This window comes from Chiloscyllium plagiosum, chromosome 37 (genome assembly GCF_004010195.1).
Source record: "Chiloscyllium plagiosum isolate BGI_BamShark_2017 chromosome 37, ASM401019v2, whole genome shotgun sequence".
NCBI lineage: Eukaryota > Metazoa > Chordata > Chondrichthyes > Orectolobiformes > Hemiscylliidae > Chiloscyllium > Chiloscyllium plagiosum.
Window position 1 is genome coordinate 22,552,626 of NC_057746.1, and position 18,403 is coordinate 22,571,028.

At 40.9% G+C, this 18,403-nt stretch overlaps 2 protein-coding genes across 2 annotated transcripts in view; both read left to right on the forward strand.

Moving 5' to 3' along the window:
* Positions 1-18,403, forward strand: part of LOC122541361 — a 228,588-nt gene that overhangs the window by 85,006 nt on the left and 125,179 nt on the right. The window lies entirely within an intron of this gene.
* Positions 1-18,403, forward strand: part of LOC122541362 (signaling lymphocytic activation molecule-like) — a 39,392-nt gene that overhangs the window by 15,515 nt on the left and 5,474 nt on the right. Inside the window, exon 2 of the mRNA XM_043678067.1 lies at positions 17,635-17,973. Coding sequence (XP_043534002.1) covers positions 17,635-17,973 — 339 coding nt within the window. The remainder of the gene's footprint in view (positions 1-17,634; positions 17,974-18,403) is intronic.

Here is an 18,403-nt window from a genome sequence, read left to right on the forward strand (position 1 = left end):
TCGGCGGGTCGGTGTGGACTTGTTGGGCCGAAGGGCCTGTTTCCACACTGTAATGTAATATAAATATAATATAATATCATTGTTAGTGTGCCCCCCGATAGCTGGGTCTTATTACTTTTGCTGACGCAACACTGGATCTTATTTGGTTATCATGTTCATACTAACTCCCGATGTGCATGACAATTGCAACTGTCATGTCAATACATCTGTTTCTACCAGTCGACCATCTCCCTTTCTGGTGAGTTATGTCTTGGTATACACCTTCATGATTCCGCCTTGCGATTTTTGCAGAAGCAAGATGCAGCTACTTGTAGCTGTTTGCGCAAACATATCTAGCTTAACATATACCACATTCCCCCCCCTCCATGACTCAGCCTTGTGATTTTTGCAGAAACAACAACTTTCGCAAGCACTTCTCACAATATGAACCTGCACACCAAGGTCTCTTTGTTTAGCAACACTACCTAGGACTTTACCATTATGTGTATAAGTTCTGCTCTGATTGTCCACTTTGTTGTCCACTACATCTCCAATTTTGGTGGAATCTGCAAGCTTACTAACTATACCTCATATTTTCACATCCAAATCATTTATATAAATGACAAAAAGCAGTGGACCCTGCACCGATCCTTGTGCATGCCATTAGTCACAGGCCTCTAGTATGAAAAAGCAGCCCTCCTCCACCACCCTCTGTCTTCTACCTTTGCGTCAGTTGTGTATCCACGTGGCTAATTCTCCCTGTATTCCATGAGATCTTACCTTGCCAACTGGTCTCCCATGAGAACCTTGTCGAACACCTTATTAAAGTCCATATAGATCATGTCTAATCCGCTGCCCTCATTAATCCTCTTTGCTACTCTTTCAAAAAAGTCAATGAAGTTCATGAGACATGATTTCCCATGCACAAAGCGATGCTGTCTATCCCTAATCAGTCCTTGCCTTTCCAAATACATGTATTTTCTGCATAATATCCAAGGCCTTGAAGTCCATCCAAAAGGATGGTATTGCTGAAGGTGACCTAGTATTTCATTAAAGGTATGACAGTTGTAAATCGGTTGGTGACAGTTACCTGTGAGTCTTCTGGTTCAAATCCTACTCCAACTCTTGCGCACAATAACTCATCCTAACATTCCAGTGTCGTGACTGAGCGAGCTGCAATACCTTGGGTGCTGACTTTCTGAAGAGGTTTTCAACTGAGCCACAAATTGACTGATACTTTTCCAATATTGCACCAATAACTGCACTTCATAACGTATCTAATTTTCTGCAAACTGCTTTGAGACACCAAGTGGTTTTGTTAAGTATATTACAGGTCTTTCTTCTAACTCTTTCTTTGGTTTTGTACTCTATTTCAAGATTGCTCAAAAAACAATATGAATAGCTTTTTAAGTCTGTCCTGCTGTTTTCCAAAGTCTGTCTTTTCCATACCTAAGTCACTCTTAGTTCTTGCACTCCATATGAAATTATGTTTCTTTTTAGTTCAAATTGTCTCTTCATATTCTTCTTAACAAAGTCCATCACTTCACGCTTTTCCATTCAATCATCCTTGGGCGGCACGGTGGCACAGTGGTTAGCACTGCTGCCTCACAGCGCCAGAGACCCGGGTTCAATTCCCGCCTCAGGCGACTCTCTGTGTGGAGTTTGCACATTCTCCCCGTGCCTGTGTGGGTTTCCTCCGGGTGCTCCGGTTTCCTCCCACAATCCAAAAATGTGCAGGTTAGGTGAATTGACTATGCTAAATTGTCCATAGTGTTAGGTGAAGAGGTAAATGTATGAGTATGGGTCTGGGTGGTATACGCTTTGGTGGGTTGGTGTGGACTTGTTGGGCCACTAATCTAAAGTTGTATTTGCCCATGTCTGCCTAGTTCCCAGACAAGTCTGGTGAAAAACTTTCCACTTTCCTGGATAAATGCAGCTCCAGCCATGCTCAAGAAACTCAACACAATCCAGCATAAAGCATCCTATTCGATTAGCACTCGTTCACCACCTTCAATGTTCACTTCCTCCACCACCAAAGCAGCAACAGCAGTGTGCATGATCTACAAGATGCACTGCAGCAATTCACTCTGGATCCTTTGGCAAATCTTTCTAAACTTGTAAATCAAGGCACCCAGTAAGACAAGGGCAATGAAAGCATAATTTGATTAGAAATAGTCAGCATGGCTTTGTGAGAGGCATATCATGCCTCACAAGCCGTATTCAATTCTTTGAGGATGTGACAAAACACATTGATGAAGGTAGAGCAGTGGATGTGGTGTACATGGATTTTAGCAAGGCATTTGATAAGGTTCCCCATAGTAGGCTCATTCAAAAAGTAAGGAGGCATGGGATACAAAGAAATTTGTCTGTCTGGATACAGAATTCACTGATCCATCGAAGATATAGGGTGGTAGTAGGTGGAAGGTATTCAGCCTGGAGCTCAGTGACCAATGGTGTTCCACAAGGAACTGTTCTGGGACACCTGCTATTTGTGATTTTTATAAATGACTTGGATGAGGACGTGGAAGGGTGGGTTAGTAAGTTTGCTGATGATATAAATTGTGGATAGTGTGGAGGACTGTTGTAGGTTACACAAGGACATTAAGAGGATGCAGAGCTGGACTGAGAAGTGGCAGATGGAGTTCAATCTGGAAAAGTGTAAAGTGATTCAGTTTGGAAGGTTGAATTTGAATGCAGATTGTAGACAGGATTCTTGGCAGTGTGGAGGAACAGAGGGATCTTGGGGTCCACGTCCATAGATCTCTCAAAGTTGCCACTCAATCTGATAGTGTTGTCAAGAAGGCATAAGGTGTGATATCTTTCATTAGCAGGAGGATTGAGTTAAAGAGGCATGAGGTTATGCTGCAGCTTTATAAAGCCCTGGTTAGACTACACTTGGAATATTGTGTTCAGTTCTGGTTGCCTCATTATAGGAAATGTGAAAGTTTTAGACAAGGCACAGAGGAGATTTACCAAGATGCTGCCTGGACTGGAGGGCATGCCTTATGAAGAAAGGTTGAGGGAGCTAGGGCCTTTTTCATTTGAGTGAAGAAGGATGAGAGGTGATTTGATGGAGGTGTACAAGATAATGAGAGGCATAGGTAGAATGGATAACCAGGGACATTTTCCCAGGTGGAAATTGCTATCATGAGGGCGCATAATTTAAAGATGGTTGGAGGAACGTTTAGGAGAGCTGTCAGAGTCAGGTTCTTTACACAAGGAGTGGTGGGTGTGTGCAATGCCCTGCCAGTAGTGGTAGTAGTCAGATACATTAGGGGCATTTAAGCGATTCTTGGGTAGGCACATGGATGATAGTAAAATGAATGGCATGTAGATGAGTTTGTTCTTAGAATAGGATAAAAAGGTTGGCAAAACATTGCGGGCTGAAGGACCTATACTGTGTTGTTCTGTTCTATGTTCTATGAAACTACTACTTTCCCTCCAAGCTACTCATCCTCCTCATTTGGAACCCTACCTCTCTTATAGAGTCATAGAGGTTTGCAGCATGGAAACAGGTCCTTCAGCCCAATTTGTCCATGCTGTTCAGTTTTTACAATTAATCTTGTCCCATTTGCCTGCACTTGGTTTGTATCCCTCCCTACCTATCCCATCCGTGACAAAATTGTATTCGCCTCCACCACTATCTCTGAGAGCCTGTTTCTTCATTGTCACTGAGTCAACACTCTGTAACGCCTTCACAGCACCACTGGAGAGTACCTTCACCGCAGTTCAAGAAGGCAGCTCACTGCAGCTGAAGGGTAATTTGAGTTGGACAATGAATGGCAGTCCAGTCAGTAAAATGCAAATGCCCTGAACAAATCCAGTCATAGAGTCATAGAGATGTACAGCATGGAAACAGACCCTTCGGTCCAACTCGTCCATGCTGACCAGATTCCCAACCCAATCTAGTGCTACCTGCCAGCACTCGGCCTGTATCCCTCCAAACCCATTAAAAAGGGGGCTGTGTTTTCTCGCCCCACTCTCTGTGCGGAAGGGGCTAACTTTTAGAATACTCACTTCAGGCATTTCTGTTGTGCCCATCCTTGTATCCAGCCTAAGGCCCAAAGAAATGATGTAGGTCAGCCTCAAATACAGTTGCATTACAATTGAAAGGCCCTGAAACAAATGAGAAATGCTGATGTAGGGTGGAGGAAACATTGATCACACAAGCAACAGTCAAGTATCTTTTGTTCTTGATCAGTCATTCACTTTTCAGCTGCAGATTAACATTACTTTCCCTCAAAGAATATGGAACAATTTTGCCAACCTTTATTAACACTAGCAAATACGACCAGAAGGAATAGGAACAGGAGTAGGCCATTCAGCCCTTCAAGGCTGCTCCACCATTCAATAGGATCATTGCTGATCAATATTTCTTCTGTCCACTTTCCTGCCCTTTCCCCGTAACCCTTGATTCCCTGACTGATCAAGAATCTGTCTATCTCAGCCTTAAATATACAAAGGGACTCTATCCCCTCAGCTCTCTTTAGCAAAGAATGTCAAAAGCTTGCAACTCTCTGAGAGAAGAAATTCTCACCCATCTGTTACTTAAATTTTCATTCCTGAGATTCTTTGGTCTGAGACTCTTCCATGAGGAGAAACATTCTCTCAGCATTTACCCCACCAAACCCCTTAAGAATCCTTTATACTTCAATGAGATCACCTCTCATTCTTCTGAACTCCAGTGAATATAGTCCCAACCTGTTTAGTCTTTGGTCAAAACACAATTCCTCTATACCAGAGATCATCCTAGTGAAACTTCTCTGAGTTGCCTCCAATTAAATGATCTTTTTCTCATTCCTTAATTAGATCATAGAATCCCTACAGTGTGGAAACAGGCCCTTCTGCCCAACAAGTCCACACGGAGCTTCTGAAGAGTAAACCACCTAGACCCATTGCCCTACCCTGTTACTCTACATTTCCCCCTGACTAATGCACCTAACCTACACATCCCTGAACACTATTGGCAATTTAGCATGGCCAATTCACCTGCATATCTTTGCATTGTGGGAGGAAACCAGAGCACCCGGAGGAAACCTACACAGACATGGGAAGAATGTTCAAACTTCACACAGGGGATCAAAACTGCTTATAGTGCTTCAGATCATGCAATGTAGATTAATCTAGCAGAAGGCAACTTTCTTTTGATGCTAAAATCATAATTTTGTATCAGTCTGACACAAATCACTTCCTCACAACCTCTTACCTATGAAATTCAATATTTGTATTTGTACTCAGCCTTGATCTGTCAACTTAGGTATACATATTTTATGTTCTGTATTTGACAAAGGAGATCAAGGGAAAATGACAGGGGCTGTGTTTGCAAAGATGAGTGGGAGTTTAACAGATACCCACAAAGAGAAGACTTTGCATTGCATGGTGATGAGCAGAGACGAGACCTTGTGGCTGCTTTATGGATCATAGTCGTTTGGTGTTACAGCAGCAGACAGTAATTACTTAGAATCTACCAACATGCCTTCACATAAAATGAACAGTTTCCACTAATTCACCAGGAAGTGGTAAAGGTAAAGTCACCATCATTACACAGTATCATTAGAGAGACAGATAGCCGGTGGTCAGTTTAATCTGAGCATCATTACACTTCAGGCAAGGGCTGAGGTTGAGAAGGCAAGACGTTCATTGTAACCTGAGCGATGCAGGAATGGAATCTGTGGTATTGGCGTCACTGTGAAATATAAACTCAGCTGGCCAGGCAACTGTGACCCCCTGTCAGGAAGTGGTCACCACACAAAAACCCATTCAGTCACATACCAATATAGATGAAGCGCCTGTGAATTTCTGTATGTCCAACCTTTGACATTTGAGTGGAAGGAAACAGTAAAAATCAAAATGCATGAGAACATATACAGTGATAATAGCCTGTTCAATATTGAGGCCTATAGTAACTTTCAAAAGTAAAATCACTGTTAACCGTCCTGCAGGATTTTTTTCGTGCACGTCGATGATAAGAGTTGAATGGAAGAGAATGGGTCAAGTTGAATAGCTGTCCAAATGGCCTTTGTAATGTTGCAGCTTATTAATGTTCTGAATTGATATTATTGATACAGTTAAGAGGATCTTGATGAATTAATATCAAACTCAGCAAATGGAGAGTAAGATGACCTTTCTCCGTTAAGAAGGGGGGCTTCTTAAAATGGAGTCACTACATCTGATCGAGAGTGAGATTGCTTTGGTACTGCCATGGCCAAAGAGAATCAATCTGATGGACTGTGTATTGCATGCAGGATGTTGTAAACAATGGGTTCAATGATTTTAAAACTCAATGATTGTGGTTAAAATATATTTGTATGACTGATTGTTACAGTAAAACTAAATTTAAAATGATTTAATTATGTTACATTTTTCATGTTTCAAAATGGTGACCATTCTCACCCATGTTGGGAGTTCTCATTTTACAATTTACAAAGTCAAGTCTTTGGGGTGAATTTGTACTTGCAGAATTACATTTTATTTTGCTCAAAAACTGCATGAATCCATGTAAGATTCTGTAAGTCTATTTTTTAGATTAGAATCAGTCTGAACATTGTGGCACGGACAGTCTCACACAGGGCACTTTACTCCTAAATGCATTATCTGGGCTAACAAGGTACCTATTGTTAAAGTTCACTTGAGAATGTAACTTTAAAAAAAGTTCTGCAATTTACATATGAAAGAACTGAAACCAACATGTTCATTCTAAAAGATGAGAGACTTAACAAACAATCCAGGTCTTTTTCAATATTTAATTTCAGTTACATCACACTGTAAACTTTTCCTATAAATTTTGTGTCTTATGATCTTATACTCCACAACCACCTGATGAAGGAGCAGCACTCTGAAAGTTAGTGCTTCCAAATAAACCTGTTGGACTAAAGCCTGGTGTTATGTGATTTTTAACTTTGTACACCCCAGTCCAACACCAGCATCTTCAAATCAAGTCTTTGGGAGTAGTTTTGGAGGTTTTAGAGTTAGACATATTTGGCATGATTTTTGGCACGTACTTTCTTTCCTAATGTGACCAAATTTCCAATACATACAGGACTAGCTACACCTCTAAAACCAAGTGGGGGAAGGATGCAATGATATTGAGACATGAACTATCCAAAGTATGGAAATGAAACTTGTCAGTTAATTTGATTGCTGATGATGTTAACTGCTCTGGATCCATATTACACAATAATACACAAGCTCAGTGGCTACCTATCTCTACTAGTTCAGTATTTTGTCTACTTTATCTGTTTCACTTCTGCACAGGTTCATTTTCACCCCACTCTCATCCTCTGTATATTCTGAAACAGCTCATGATAATGCAAAAAAAACACAAGGAAAGAAATGAAGCAAAAACAGAAATAGGAGAAGAATCTCAGCAGGTCTGGTAGTGTCTGTAGAGAGAAAGCAGAGTTATCATTTTGTGTCCGGTGACCCTTCTTCAGAACACACACTGAAACACTGTCCCTCTTCAAAAAGTCCTTTTCTGGCTGTAAAACACTGTGGGACATACGGAGGTCATGAAATATGATGTAAACGATAAAACCATGGAGCTTTACAGCAGGGAATGAGACCTTTTGGCCCATCATGTCTGTGCCAATCATCAACCATCCATCTGTTCTAATTCCATTTCCGAGCACCTAGCCTGTAGTCTTGGATTCTATGGCATTTCAAGTAATCATCTAAACAGTCTTAACTAACTTGATGCTTCCTACCTCTACCACTCTTTCACGCAGTGGATTCCAGAACACAAGTCTCTAGGAAGAAGCAAAATTTCTTAGATTTCCTCTAAACCTCCTGCTCCTTACTTTAAAATTGTGGCCCTTGGTTTTTGATCCCTGTATTAAAAGGAAAGGTTTTTCCTATCTACCCTGTTTATGCCCCTCAGAACCTAGTACCCATCAATTGGATACCCCCATCAGTCTTCTCTGTTCTAAAGAAAACCACGTTGGCTAATCTAGTCTATCTTTATAGCAGGATCACTTCAATCAGCAACATCTTGGTGAATTTACTCTGCATTCTTTTTAATGCAATCATATCCTTTCTATAATGCAGTGACCAAACTGTAAGTTATTTGTTACTTTCCTTCATGTCTCCAGTAAGTGGTAATGAGGTTTAATACTTCAGGAACTGGCACAGTCTGTTGCTTCATTTAAGTATGCCATACAGTTAACTTAAAGCATCTAAACATCCAGAGTCCAATCCTCAGTCTCCCCACGGGATAGCAAGAGGACGGGCACTTGATACAGATAAAAAACAGCAGACCAAATTCAATTAATGGTCATCAATATGTAGTAAACAGCCAGAATTTTAATTTCCATTATTCATTTGTGCAATGTGTGTGTCACTGGCTGGGCCAACATTTATTGCTCATCCCTTGTTGCCCTTGAGAAGATGATGGTGAGCTGACCTCTTGAACTGCAGCACTCCACTTGTTGTGGGTTGACCCACAATACCGTTAGGGAGGAAACTCCAGGTTTTTGGCCCATCGACAGCGAAGGAATGGTGATAAATTCCCTTGTCAAGATGGTGTGTTGCTTGGAGGGGAACCTGAAGATGGTGGTGTTCCCATATATCTGCTAACCTTGTCCTTCCAGGTGGAAATTGTCGTGGGTTTGTAAGGTGCTGTCTGAGGATGTTTGGTGAAATTCTGCAGTGCATTTTGTAGCCACATGTAATGGACATAACCACTTCAGAAGGTGATGTCTTGCCTTCACTATCTCTGCAAAGATCTGTACAAACGCTCAGTTTCTTTACACTATTTCATGGTTTGCAACCTTACAACAGTTCCTTCTTTGACTGATTATAACTGGAATAGGTGTCTGTATGCAAAACAAAAACATTAAGTGGCTTTGTAAGGAAACCATATTACCCCAACTGCAGGTAGTGACTCAGGTTGCAGTTTACACTGTGCAGGAACTGGTGTTGGCTGAATTTGACATACCTATTCAAATCCTGTTGTACCTCAAAGGCTGGGAGGAAACATTTTAGTGCAAATGCACTGCACTGTTTTTTGTGAAACAAAAATTTGTTTTGGCTAAATACTTGTTGAAAACATGGACAGATGTTCTCTTTTAATGTGTCACACATTTCAGCTCACTCCATGGTCCAACGTGCGAGATTAGCAAATAGAAACAGCTGCTATATAGTGCAGTATTAGTTAATTAGGAGCGTATTGATATTGGCTACTGCAGTTCCCAGCACCTGCCGGATTCAAATATTTACACAAAAGTTACACCCACATGCATGAAAGCCTGAAAGTGGAGGAAGTCAAAAAGCAGCTTTTTTAGATGGCAGCATTGTCATTGAGTCATAGAGATGTACAGCACGGAAACAGACCTTTGTCCATTTGAATTGACATAATCAACAAACCATAAAGTTGGTCAGTCATCTCATCTACTGTTCGTTAAATCGCGTGCTTAAATTTAGCCACTGTCCTTGCTTATTTGCCTACAGTGTAACAGTGTATTAAATAATTAAGACAGTATGTGTATTTTGAGGCCAATGTAAGGCTCCATGGCTGACGAACTTCAGTTTTGAGCATTTGTAGTTTACCCATTTTATCTACATTCCAGTCTGTGATAGACTTCGTTTCAGAGGCTGCTGCATATGTTGTGCATTGCAGCCGTTCATATTTAATTCATCGGAAGGACAAAGCTGTTTTTGTTTCATTCGCCAATGGGATATGAGAGTTTCCATTAAGACTGGGATCTTTTGTGTATCCCTAGTGGCCCAGTGCGTAGTTAAGAATAAACCACCTTGCTGTGGGGCTGGAGTCACATGTAGGCTAGACCAGGTAAAGAGTACAGATTTCCCTCCCACAGGGCAGTGATGAACCACATGGGTGTTTTTCAATAATCAATGGTATTGCCAAAGCCACAATTGGCCTAGCGTTTCTTTTATTGGAGACTTTTAAAAATACATTGAATTCAATTTTGCCATTTACTATGGTTGGATTTGAATCCATGTCACCAAAACATTAGAGTCAGGTTCTGGATTAACAGCTGTCAGAGAGTCATAAAGCAAGAGCTGGTAAGGCCTTCACAAAAAGCATATAAAACACTTGGTACTATAGGAATATAATTAAAAATAGTTATATCAAATTTGTATAGAACCTTTTGCTAGTCCACATTTGGCAGACAGTGATGAGTTATATTAAACACTTCGTATTATAACAGAGAGATAAGGGCAGAACAAGGTGACTTGAATGCCAGAACTGAACAGTAGTGCTGATCTCATATATTTACCTGCTGTGAATACTTGTGTGAACTGAAGGTTAAAGGAGTTGGATTATTAAACTTCAGTGTTTCATGTCCCACTTGCAATCACTTAGGGAGGCTCGATACTGAACACTATCCCACCAATAGAAAAGACTTGCCCTCTAGATTGTGAGCGGTGGAACATATATACAGTGCACAATAAAGAGTCATAGAGTCTGGGGAAAGAAACTCTGAACCTCACTGTTATGATATAGACCAAGTATAACGTATTTGCATTTCTGCTCCACTCATCTGATCCTGCAAAATGCTCCCCCTCCACACAAAGTAATCAATCTACCTGGACTTTCACAAGTTTGCATTTCTCCCTAGCTTTAACATTTTTGTGGTTTCTGTGATTTGTGGAAACATGAGATACAGACAATGGCTAACTGTAACCAACTTGATTACAGTTGCTGTCAGTCAGATTCACCATTTTCTTTGCAGGTGTCACTCCTTGATTTATTGTGGGTGCGAACGATTTTAGGTTAGGCCTGATTCAGGCAATCCAATAGCACCTGGTCACATCCATCTTCAGTATGCTCATCCCCAAATCTAATTGTCTCTACTTCTCTTGCTCAAAACCATTAGATCATGCTGGGTAAGGGCCCTCAATGTAAACTAGTCAGGTTGCCAACTGCTCATCCTTTGTGTGTAAGCGCAGACAGTAAGTGATCATAGATTATTTGGCTTTGGAGGCTGTCACAGCCAAAAACACTGACATCCTCACATGACTCCTATATCTGGATCTTCCAGATGAGATCAATAGACAGGTTTTGTGATTCCAATTAGCAACTGTAGTGATGTTATCCTCTCATTCCTCACTAGCTCTGAGGCTTGTGATATTGAATGCAGCTACTGTCATCGTGAATGGAACCCAGGGCCATTAGTGAATCATTCAATATGACACTCATCTATTCAATTACTAAGTCATTACAGTGACTATGTATCAATAGTATCGCTGATCAATGCGTGCACCCATTGACGTCTTGTTCAGGAAGTTACTGTCCCGCACAGACCTTGGAGGAATAGGGCACAGTGTGTAGCCTTTTCAACATCATAAAATCACATAGGTGGAGTCACAAAAGTTTTTCATTGAAGAATGAGGCCATTTGGCTCCTTGTAGTTGCACCAGCTTGTTAAAGTATCATTAATTAATGCAAATTTCCTGCTCTTTCCCATATCCTTGATGTTGTTTTTAACAAAATTATCACCCAATGCATTCTTGAATGGCCTAGTTGAACCTGCAGTCACTGCCTGTCCATGCCCTAAGTGCTCACTGAGTGAAAATGTTTTTCCTTTCTTGCTTCTTCTGCAGATCACTTTAAATCTGTGTCCCATTTCCTCATTCCTTTTATGAGTAGGAAATTTTCTCCCTATCTACGCTATCCAGTTTCCTCGTGATTTTGAAAACCTCTATCAGAGCTCCTTTTAGCTGCCTTCTCCCATGAAGAAAGGTTCCACGTTCTTCAATCTATTCTCATACATGGAGTTCCTTATTTCTATAACCATTGCTGTAAACTTCCTTTGCATTCTCTCCATTGTGTTCAAATCCTTCCTATAATGTGGTACCCAGAACTGCCCAGTTGAGGCCTAACAATGTTTTGTACAAGTTCAACAGCACCTCTTTGCTTTTGTACTCTATTCTCTGATGAATAAAGCCAAGAACACTGTATGCTTCACATATTTGGAAAACTCAGCAGGTCTTATAGCAATTGAGGAGAGAAAGCATAGTTAACGTTTTGGGTCCAGTGACCCTTCTTCAGAATGGTTCCAAGGCATTAATTCTGATTCCTCTCCTCAAATGTAGCAGGGCTGCTGAGTTTTTCCAACAATTGCAGTTTTTGTTTTTGACTTCCAGCATTCACAGTTTTTGGGTTGTTCAGCTTCAGGTAATTCTCTCTCTGCCTGTGCTGCCATTTTAGGTGATTTTTCCACATGTATACCCAAGTCCTTTTTTCTTGCACCTCCTTTAGAATTGTGCTGTCTATTTATATTGTCTTTCAAAGTAATCTAAAACTTTTCTACCCTGATCCTCATCTGAGATCTGTTTGCCTCACTCCACCAACTTGTCGAGCCTTCTGGAGTTCAACACTCCTTCTCACAGGTCTGCAAGTTTTGTGTTATCTGCAAACTTTGAAATTGCCTTCTGCACATCAGGATCTTAGTAATTAACAAATAGGAGGAAAAGCAAATGTCCCAATACCGACCCCATGGAACTCCACTAGAGACCTCCATCCAACCCAAAAATATATCTAGTCAACATTAGCATGTTCACCGCATCAACAGCATTAGGTTCATTACTACTCCAGCAAGCTAGGTTAAATATGTTTTCCCTTTAGGAATCTATTTCCTGTACCCCTTTTCTATGTCACTACTTAATCTGTTCTGAATAATTGTTTCTTGAAGCACCTGAAACAAATAAACTGACTGGTTTGTAATAGCTGGGCTTATCCTTATAACCTTTCTAAAACAAGGTGGCAGCATCTGCTAGCACCTCCCATAGGCCTAGGGAAGATTGAAAGATTGTTTTACTGCCATCTACAACCTTACTAATCATGTTTCCTATATTTTTATCCAAATAGTGTCTATAAATGACAAATAAAATTAGACTCAGTACTGATTGCTGTGGAACACTGCTGGTCACAGACCTCCAGTCCAAAAAACAACCCTCCATCACTACCCTCTGTTTCTGTCCATCAAACCAATTTTGTATTCAGTTGGCAAGTTCACCCTAAATCCCATGTGATCTAACTTTATTAATTAGTTTTCCATTGGAACTTTGTAAAAGGCTTTACTAATATCCATATAAACAATATCTACCCATCTGCCCTCATCAATCTTTTTGGTTACTTCCACAAAATACTCAATCAGGTTTGAGACAATATTTCCCTTGCACAAAACCATGTTGACTATCCCTAATCAGTCCTTACTTCTCCAAATGCATGTAAATCCTACTTACCTACCACCGATGTCAAGCTCACAGGCTTTTAGTTCCCAGGCTTCTCCTTAAAGCCTTTCATATGTAAAGGCACAACATTAGCCGCACTCCCGTCCTCCAGCATGCCAAATGCCTCCCCTGTGAATCTTCAATATTCCTCTTGTTTCTCCATTTTATTTTCTACCTCTCATTTGTCAAAAGCAGACTTTCTTTTCTTTAATTTCCATATCCTTTATCTCGAGGGATAATAAAATATTGATGTTAGGGTGGAGGACTGTGAAATATTAGAAGAAATACAGAGAGAGAGGTGATCCTGGAGAGTTTGGCAGACTGAGAAATGGATAAGTGTGTAGGCCTGCATGGAAATATATCTCAGCGAGATGAGGAAAACAAAAGTGGATATATAAGGGGCCCTAGCACCAACTTTCAAATCCTCGCTGGAGATAGATGATATGCCAGACAATTGGAGTACTGCTAATATTATCAAAATATTTAAAAAGTAAGGGATAGATCAGGATCTGGCCAGTCTAACTTTGGTTGTAGGGAAATTATTAGAAAGATTTCTGAGGGACACAATATATCTGCACTTTTGGCGCCATGGCTCACTCAGAGACAGTCAGCTGGAATTTGTCAAGGGAAGGTAGGGTTTGACAAGATGAATTAAACATTTTGAGAACTAGAAATGTTGGTAAGGGTAATGCATTTCATGTTGCCTATGTAGAATTTAGAAACACTTTGATAAGATGGCTTAGTAGAGATAGTAAGAGCACATGAGGTTGGATCCAAAATTACCCGAAGGTAGGAAGCTTAGGGTGACAGCTCAGAGATATATCTGTGACTGGAAGTCAGTTTCCAGTGGGATTTTGTAGTGTCACAAACTGAACTAGCACCCCATGATTCTTCCAAAAGGAATTTGCTTTTTATGCAAATTTTTATGCAAATTATGATTATATCCTGTGGTTATACCAGTTCTCCAGCCATCTAATGTACAGGGACTTGATTGTGTGAACTCTGTATCATCCAGATAGTGTCAAAAGTTGTACTAGAAATACATTAGCTGTTTTGTTGATAAATCTATGGTTCCATGATGAATTTTAGTTTCACATTTGAGATGAGAATTCTTATTTTAACTGGCTTCACGCCCCAGTCACTTGATAAAATGTGTGTTTTCCACAGCTAACTAGCTTCCTTTGCAATCTTTGCTGGTTGACAGGAAACAGACTCAGCAGGTAGGAAGTATGCACAGAATATTTCAGTTAACTCCCTGACTCCTGGAATTAGCTGCACTCTCCTCAAAACATAACGAGAGAGACAGCAGTTTTTCAAATTAGCCACCTAAATACAATACTGGGGTGTTGGTTTAGCAGCCATTTGGGAATAAATTTGACTTTGTGCAAAGGGAAATCTAGCAAAGAAGAGCTACAGCACATTTTACATCTTTTCCAATACTTATTTCCATTAAATTTCCACAAAATCCTTGGTACACTTGAGTGCAAAGTTGAAAGTGTGTCCTAGCTATGGGAAGGGCATAAAACTATTAAAAACTAACCCAAAAATCCACTGATAAACATGTAAGGGCATACGTGCAAGTCTCACAAACAGTCATCCAGGTTAATTAAGGGATTGGGAAAAAGAACTGTAAAAATGAATGAGGAAATTTGCCCTCTATGGGTTCGGAGGTGAAGTAATTGGATGACATTTTAAAAGCGCTGTCACAGACATAATGATTTCCTTCTGTGCTGTTAGAGTTTGTGTAAAATTAGGTGTTAATACTGAATACAATGGGCTTTGCTATTTGCTACTCAGAGGCAGAGTAAGAGAGAGGGAGTGGAGGGATTGGATTGAAGATGGGAAACTGAAAGAATTTAGCACAGGATCTGCTGAAGAAGGGTCAGTGGATCTGAAACATGATCACTGCTTTCTCATCACAGATGCTGTCAGATGCATCTCCAGCAGTTTCTGTTTTTGTTCCTGATTTCAACCATTTACAGTTCTTTGGTTTTATTTTTGGCTGATGAATATGTTTTGTCATAAGTGAGATCAGGAGAGCTTGAGCAGCTAATGGGCATACAGACCGTTGGCCCCACTTGGCAGGAAGGTAGCAAAGGAGAGTTGCACCTGAGAGTGGTGGGATGGGTGAGAGAGGTGGATTTGGGGATAAAACACTGAGAGGGATGGTGCAGAGACCAGACTGAGATTGAGTTTGAGAGTGGAGGTGAGCAGGGAATTCTATTAACTGGAGCAGAGGAAGGTTTGAGTCTGGAGGCCTCTGTCAAGAAATTACCTACTCTTGGATTGAGAGTAGGTCATTGGAATGGTCAGGGAATGCTGTCTAATTTTGAGGGTTTGGTGAGGCAAATGGCCCGGAAATGGAATGTATCTGCTTCCTGCATCCAGCTGCCTTCACCTGCCTTTTGTCATCTGGATTGTCCATATCCAGAATGGAAGGCTAATGGAAGGCTGTCACCTCTCCCCAAGGGTGATTGCACAGTAGAATAATCTGCCAAGAAAATCATCACAGGTCCATCACTTCAAAACTTCAGGACTGCCATCTACAGATTATTTCTATCCAAACATTTCCATAATTAGGATTACTATCTCATCGGTAAATGGCTGACAATACCGGTAAAAAGTTGACAAGAGTATAGATATGAGTCTATAATGCTCTCAGAGCGAAAGGAACTTCTTTATCATATTTAAATATTGCACATATGTCTTACGAATGTGTTTATTTACTGCTCCCCTTTACTCACTGCCTGACCATAACCTCAATTTCCCTTCAGTGGAATGGGTTGGAAGTGAACTTGGATTATAATGCAATTTTTTCCACCACTTTCAGCTCCCACCCAACCAACTTTTGGTTTCCATGAGATTGTTCTTCCTCCAACCCCAATCTTCCAAATTCACCTCCCAACTATAATCTCCAGGAATGTTGAAGTGTCAGCTGTGATGGCACTCACATCTCTAAGCCTTCAGATGGATCGATAGTTAAACTGGTGAGGTTGGTTAGTTGGCTGGACAGCTGGTTTGTGATGCAGAGTGACATCAATGTGGATAATAGGTGTAAGGATGTCTATTTGTAACTGTACAAGGTGCTGGCGAGACTACATCTGGAATACTATGAGTGTTTTTTTTAAGGAAAAGTTTTATTTCATTGGAGCAGTTTAAGGAAGGTTCACAAGCTTGATCTTTGGAGTGATTGTCTTATGAGCAAAGACTGAACAGGTTGGGACTCTACTCACTGGAGTTTAGAAGAATGAGAGGTGGTCTCATTGAAACAGGTAAGATTCTTAAGGACTTGACAGGATAAATGCAGAGATTCTGAGTCCAGAGGGCACAGCCTGAGAGTAAATGAGTGCCAATTTAAGACTGAGATGAGGAGAAATTTATTTTCTGAGGCTTGAGAGCCTTAGGAACTCCTTACCACAGAGAGTTGTAAGGGTAGAGTCCTTGTGTCTATTTAAGACTGAGATAGATAGATTCTTTATCAGTAGGGGAATCAAGGGTGATGGGGAAAGTGCGGGAAACTGGACTTGAGGAATGTTAGATCAGCCATGATCCTCTTGAATGGTGGAGTGGACCCAAAGGGTTGAATGACCCACTCCATCTCCTATTTCTTGGTGGTCCTTTGGGTTAACAGCGTGAGTTCAATTTCCACGTGAGCTGAGGTCAAAGTGAAGGTCCCACCTTCTGAACCTTGTCCCTCATCTGAGGCATGGTGACCGTCAGATTACACTCACCACCAGTCATCTCTGTCAAATGAGAGAGCAGCCTAAGGCCTTCTGCGATTATGATAACTTCATTTTATTCATTAAACTAAGGCCCTATCTCCTCCCTTGGAAAGATGTGAAAGATGTTCCTGGCTATTTTGGGTGGGGAGTGGTGGAATTCTCCCTTCTGTCTTGACCAATAATTTCTTTCAACCTACACCATTAAATGCATTGTTTTGGCACCATCACATTGTTTATGTATGAAAACAGGATTCTGCATTTCCTACATTATAAGATGACTGCGCAGTGTTTAATTGCAAATTATTCTTATTCTGTGCTAATGGGTTTGCTATGGGTCAATGATTGGGGTACAATGATCATGAGTGAAACTGTCACACTGAAGATTTATCTAATTTCACAGCAAGGCTTCTGATTGATGCTATATTAGTGTTTGCGCATCTCTCTGAGATATCTTTCCAGTTTAGTTAGTGAATAAATTTAACCAGAGAAGTGATAAGGTTCTGAATGAGTTTCTTCCTCTTGTTATAATAATCACGGAGAGGAGCAACATCTGTGGTATCTTGTCAATAGCATCTGCTTTGTCGTGAAGGGAACTATACAAAATGCATTTCACTTAAGATATGAGGATACTTTCAGCCTCAGTTTGGAACTGCAGTAATGGAAGATCTTTAGCAAAGCAATAAATACAAACTAACCAAAGCTAAAGACACTTATTGTTTGTTATTTTTCTGCTCCCCAGGTCTCGCACAGGCTGATGGGATTCCAACGTCTTCACACTTACTGAATGGAAGCCTGGGACAGTCATTAGCTTTGTCAGTACATATTCCATGGCCAGACCCATTGATACTTACTTGGGACTTCAGAAGTTCATCCACTGGGAAAAAAATTCAAATCTGTAACAAAGCCCGAAACAACCCAGCAGAATGTAGCAATGGTTTTAAAGAGAGGTTCCGATTAAACCTTGCCGACTACAGTCTGGAAATACAGACTCTGATGAAAAGTGACGAAGGATGGTATGAAGTTAATGCAAGATCAGGACAGGAAGTCCATGTAGAACTGATGGAATTGCGAGTATATGGTATTTTGACTTTTTTGACTAAATATGAGGCAGATGCTTTAAGACCCTCCATAAGAGCTGCCCTTTCTTTCAAATATAGGAGGGATGTGCTGCTGGCAAGGCCAGCATTTTGTTACCTGAACTTAATTGGCCTTGGCAGATCACTTTCTGGAATATAACTGAGAGCTCACTTCTGATGGCTGTTGAGTCAAAGGTAGTGTTACACCGGCGCCACTCCCCACCTCTTCCTCCGCTACATTGATGACCGCATTGGCGCCACCTCGTGCTCCCACGAGGAAGTTGAGCAATTCATCAACTTCACCAACACATTCCACCCTGACCTTAAATTTACCTGGACAATCTCTGACACCTCCCTCCCCTTCCTGGACCTTTCCATCTCCATTAATGATGTCCGACTTGACACCGACATTTTTACAAACCCACCGACTCC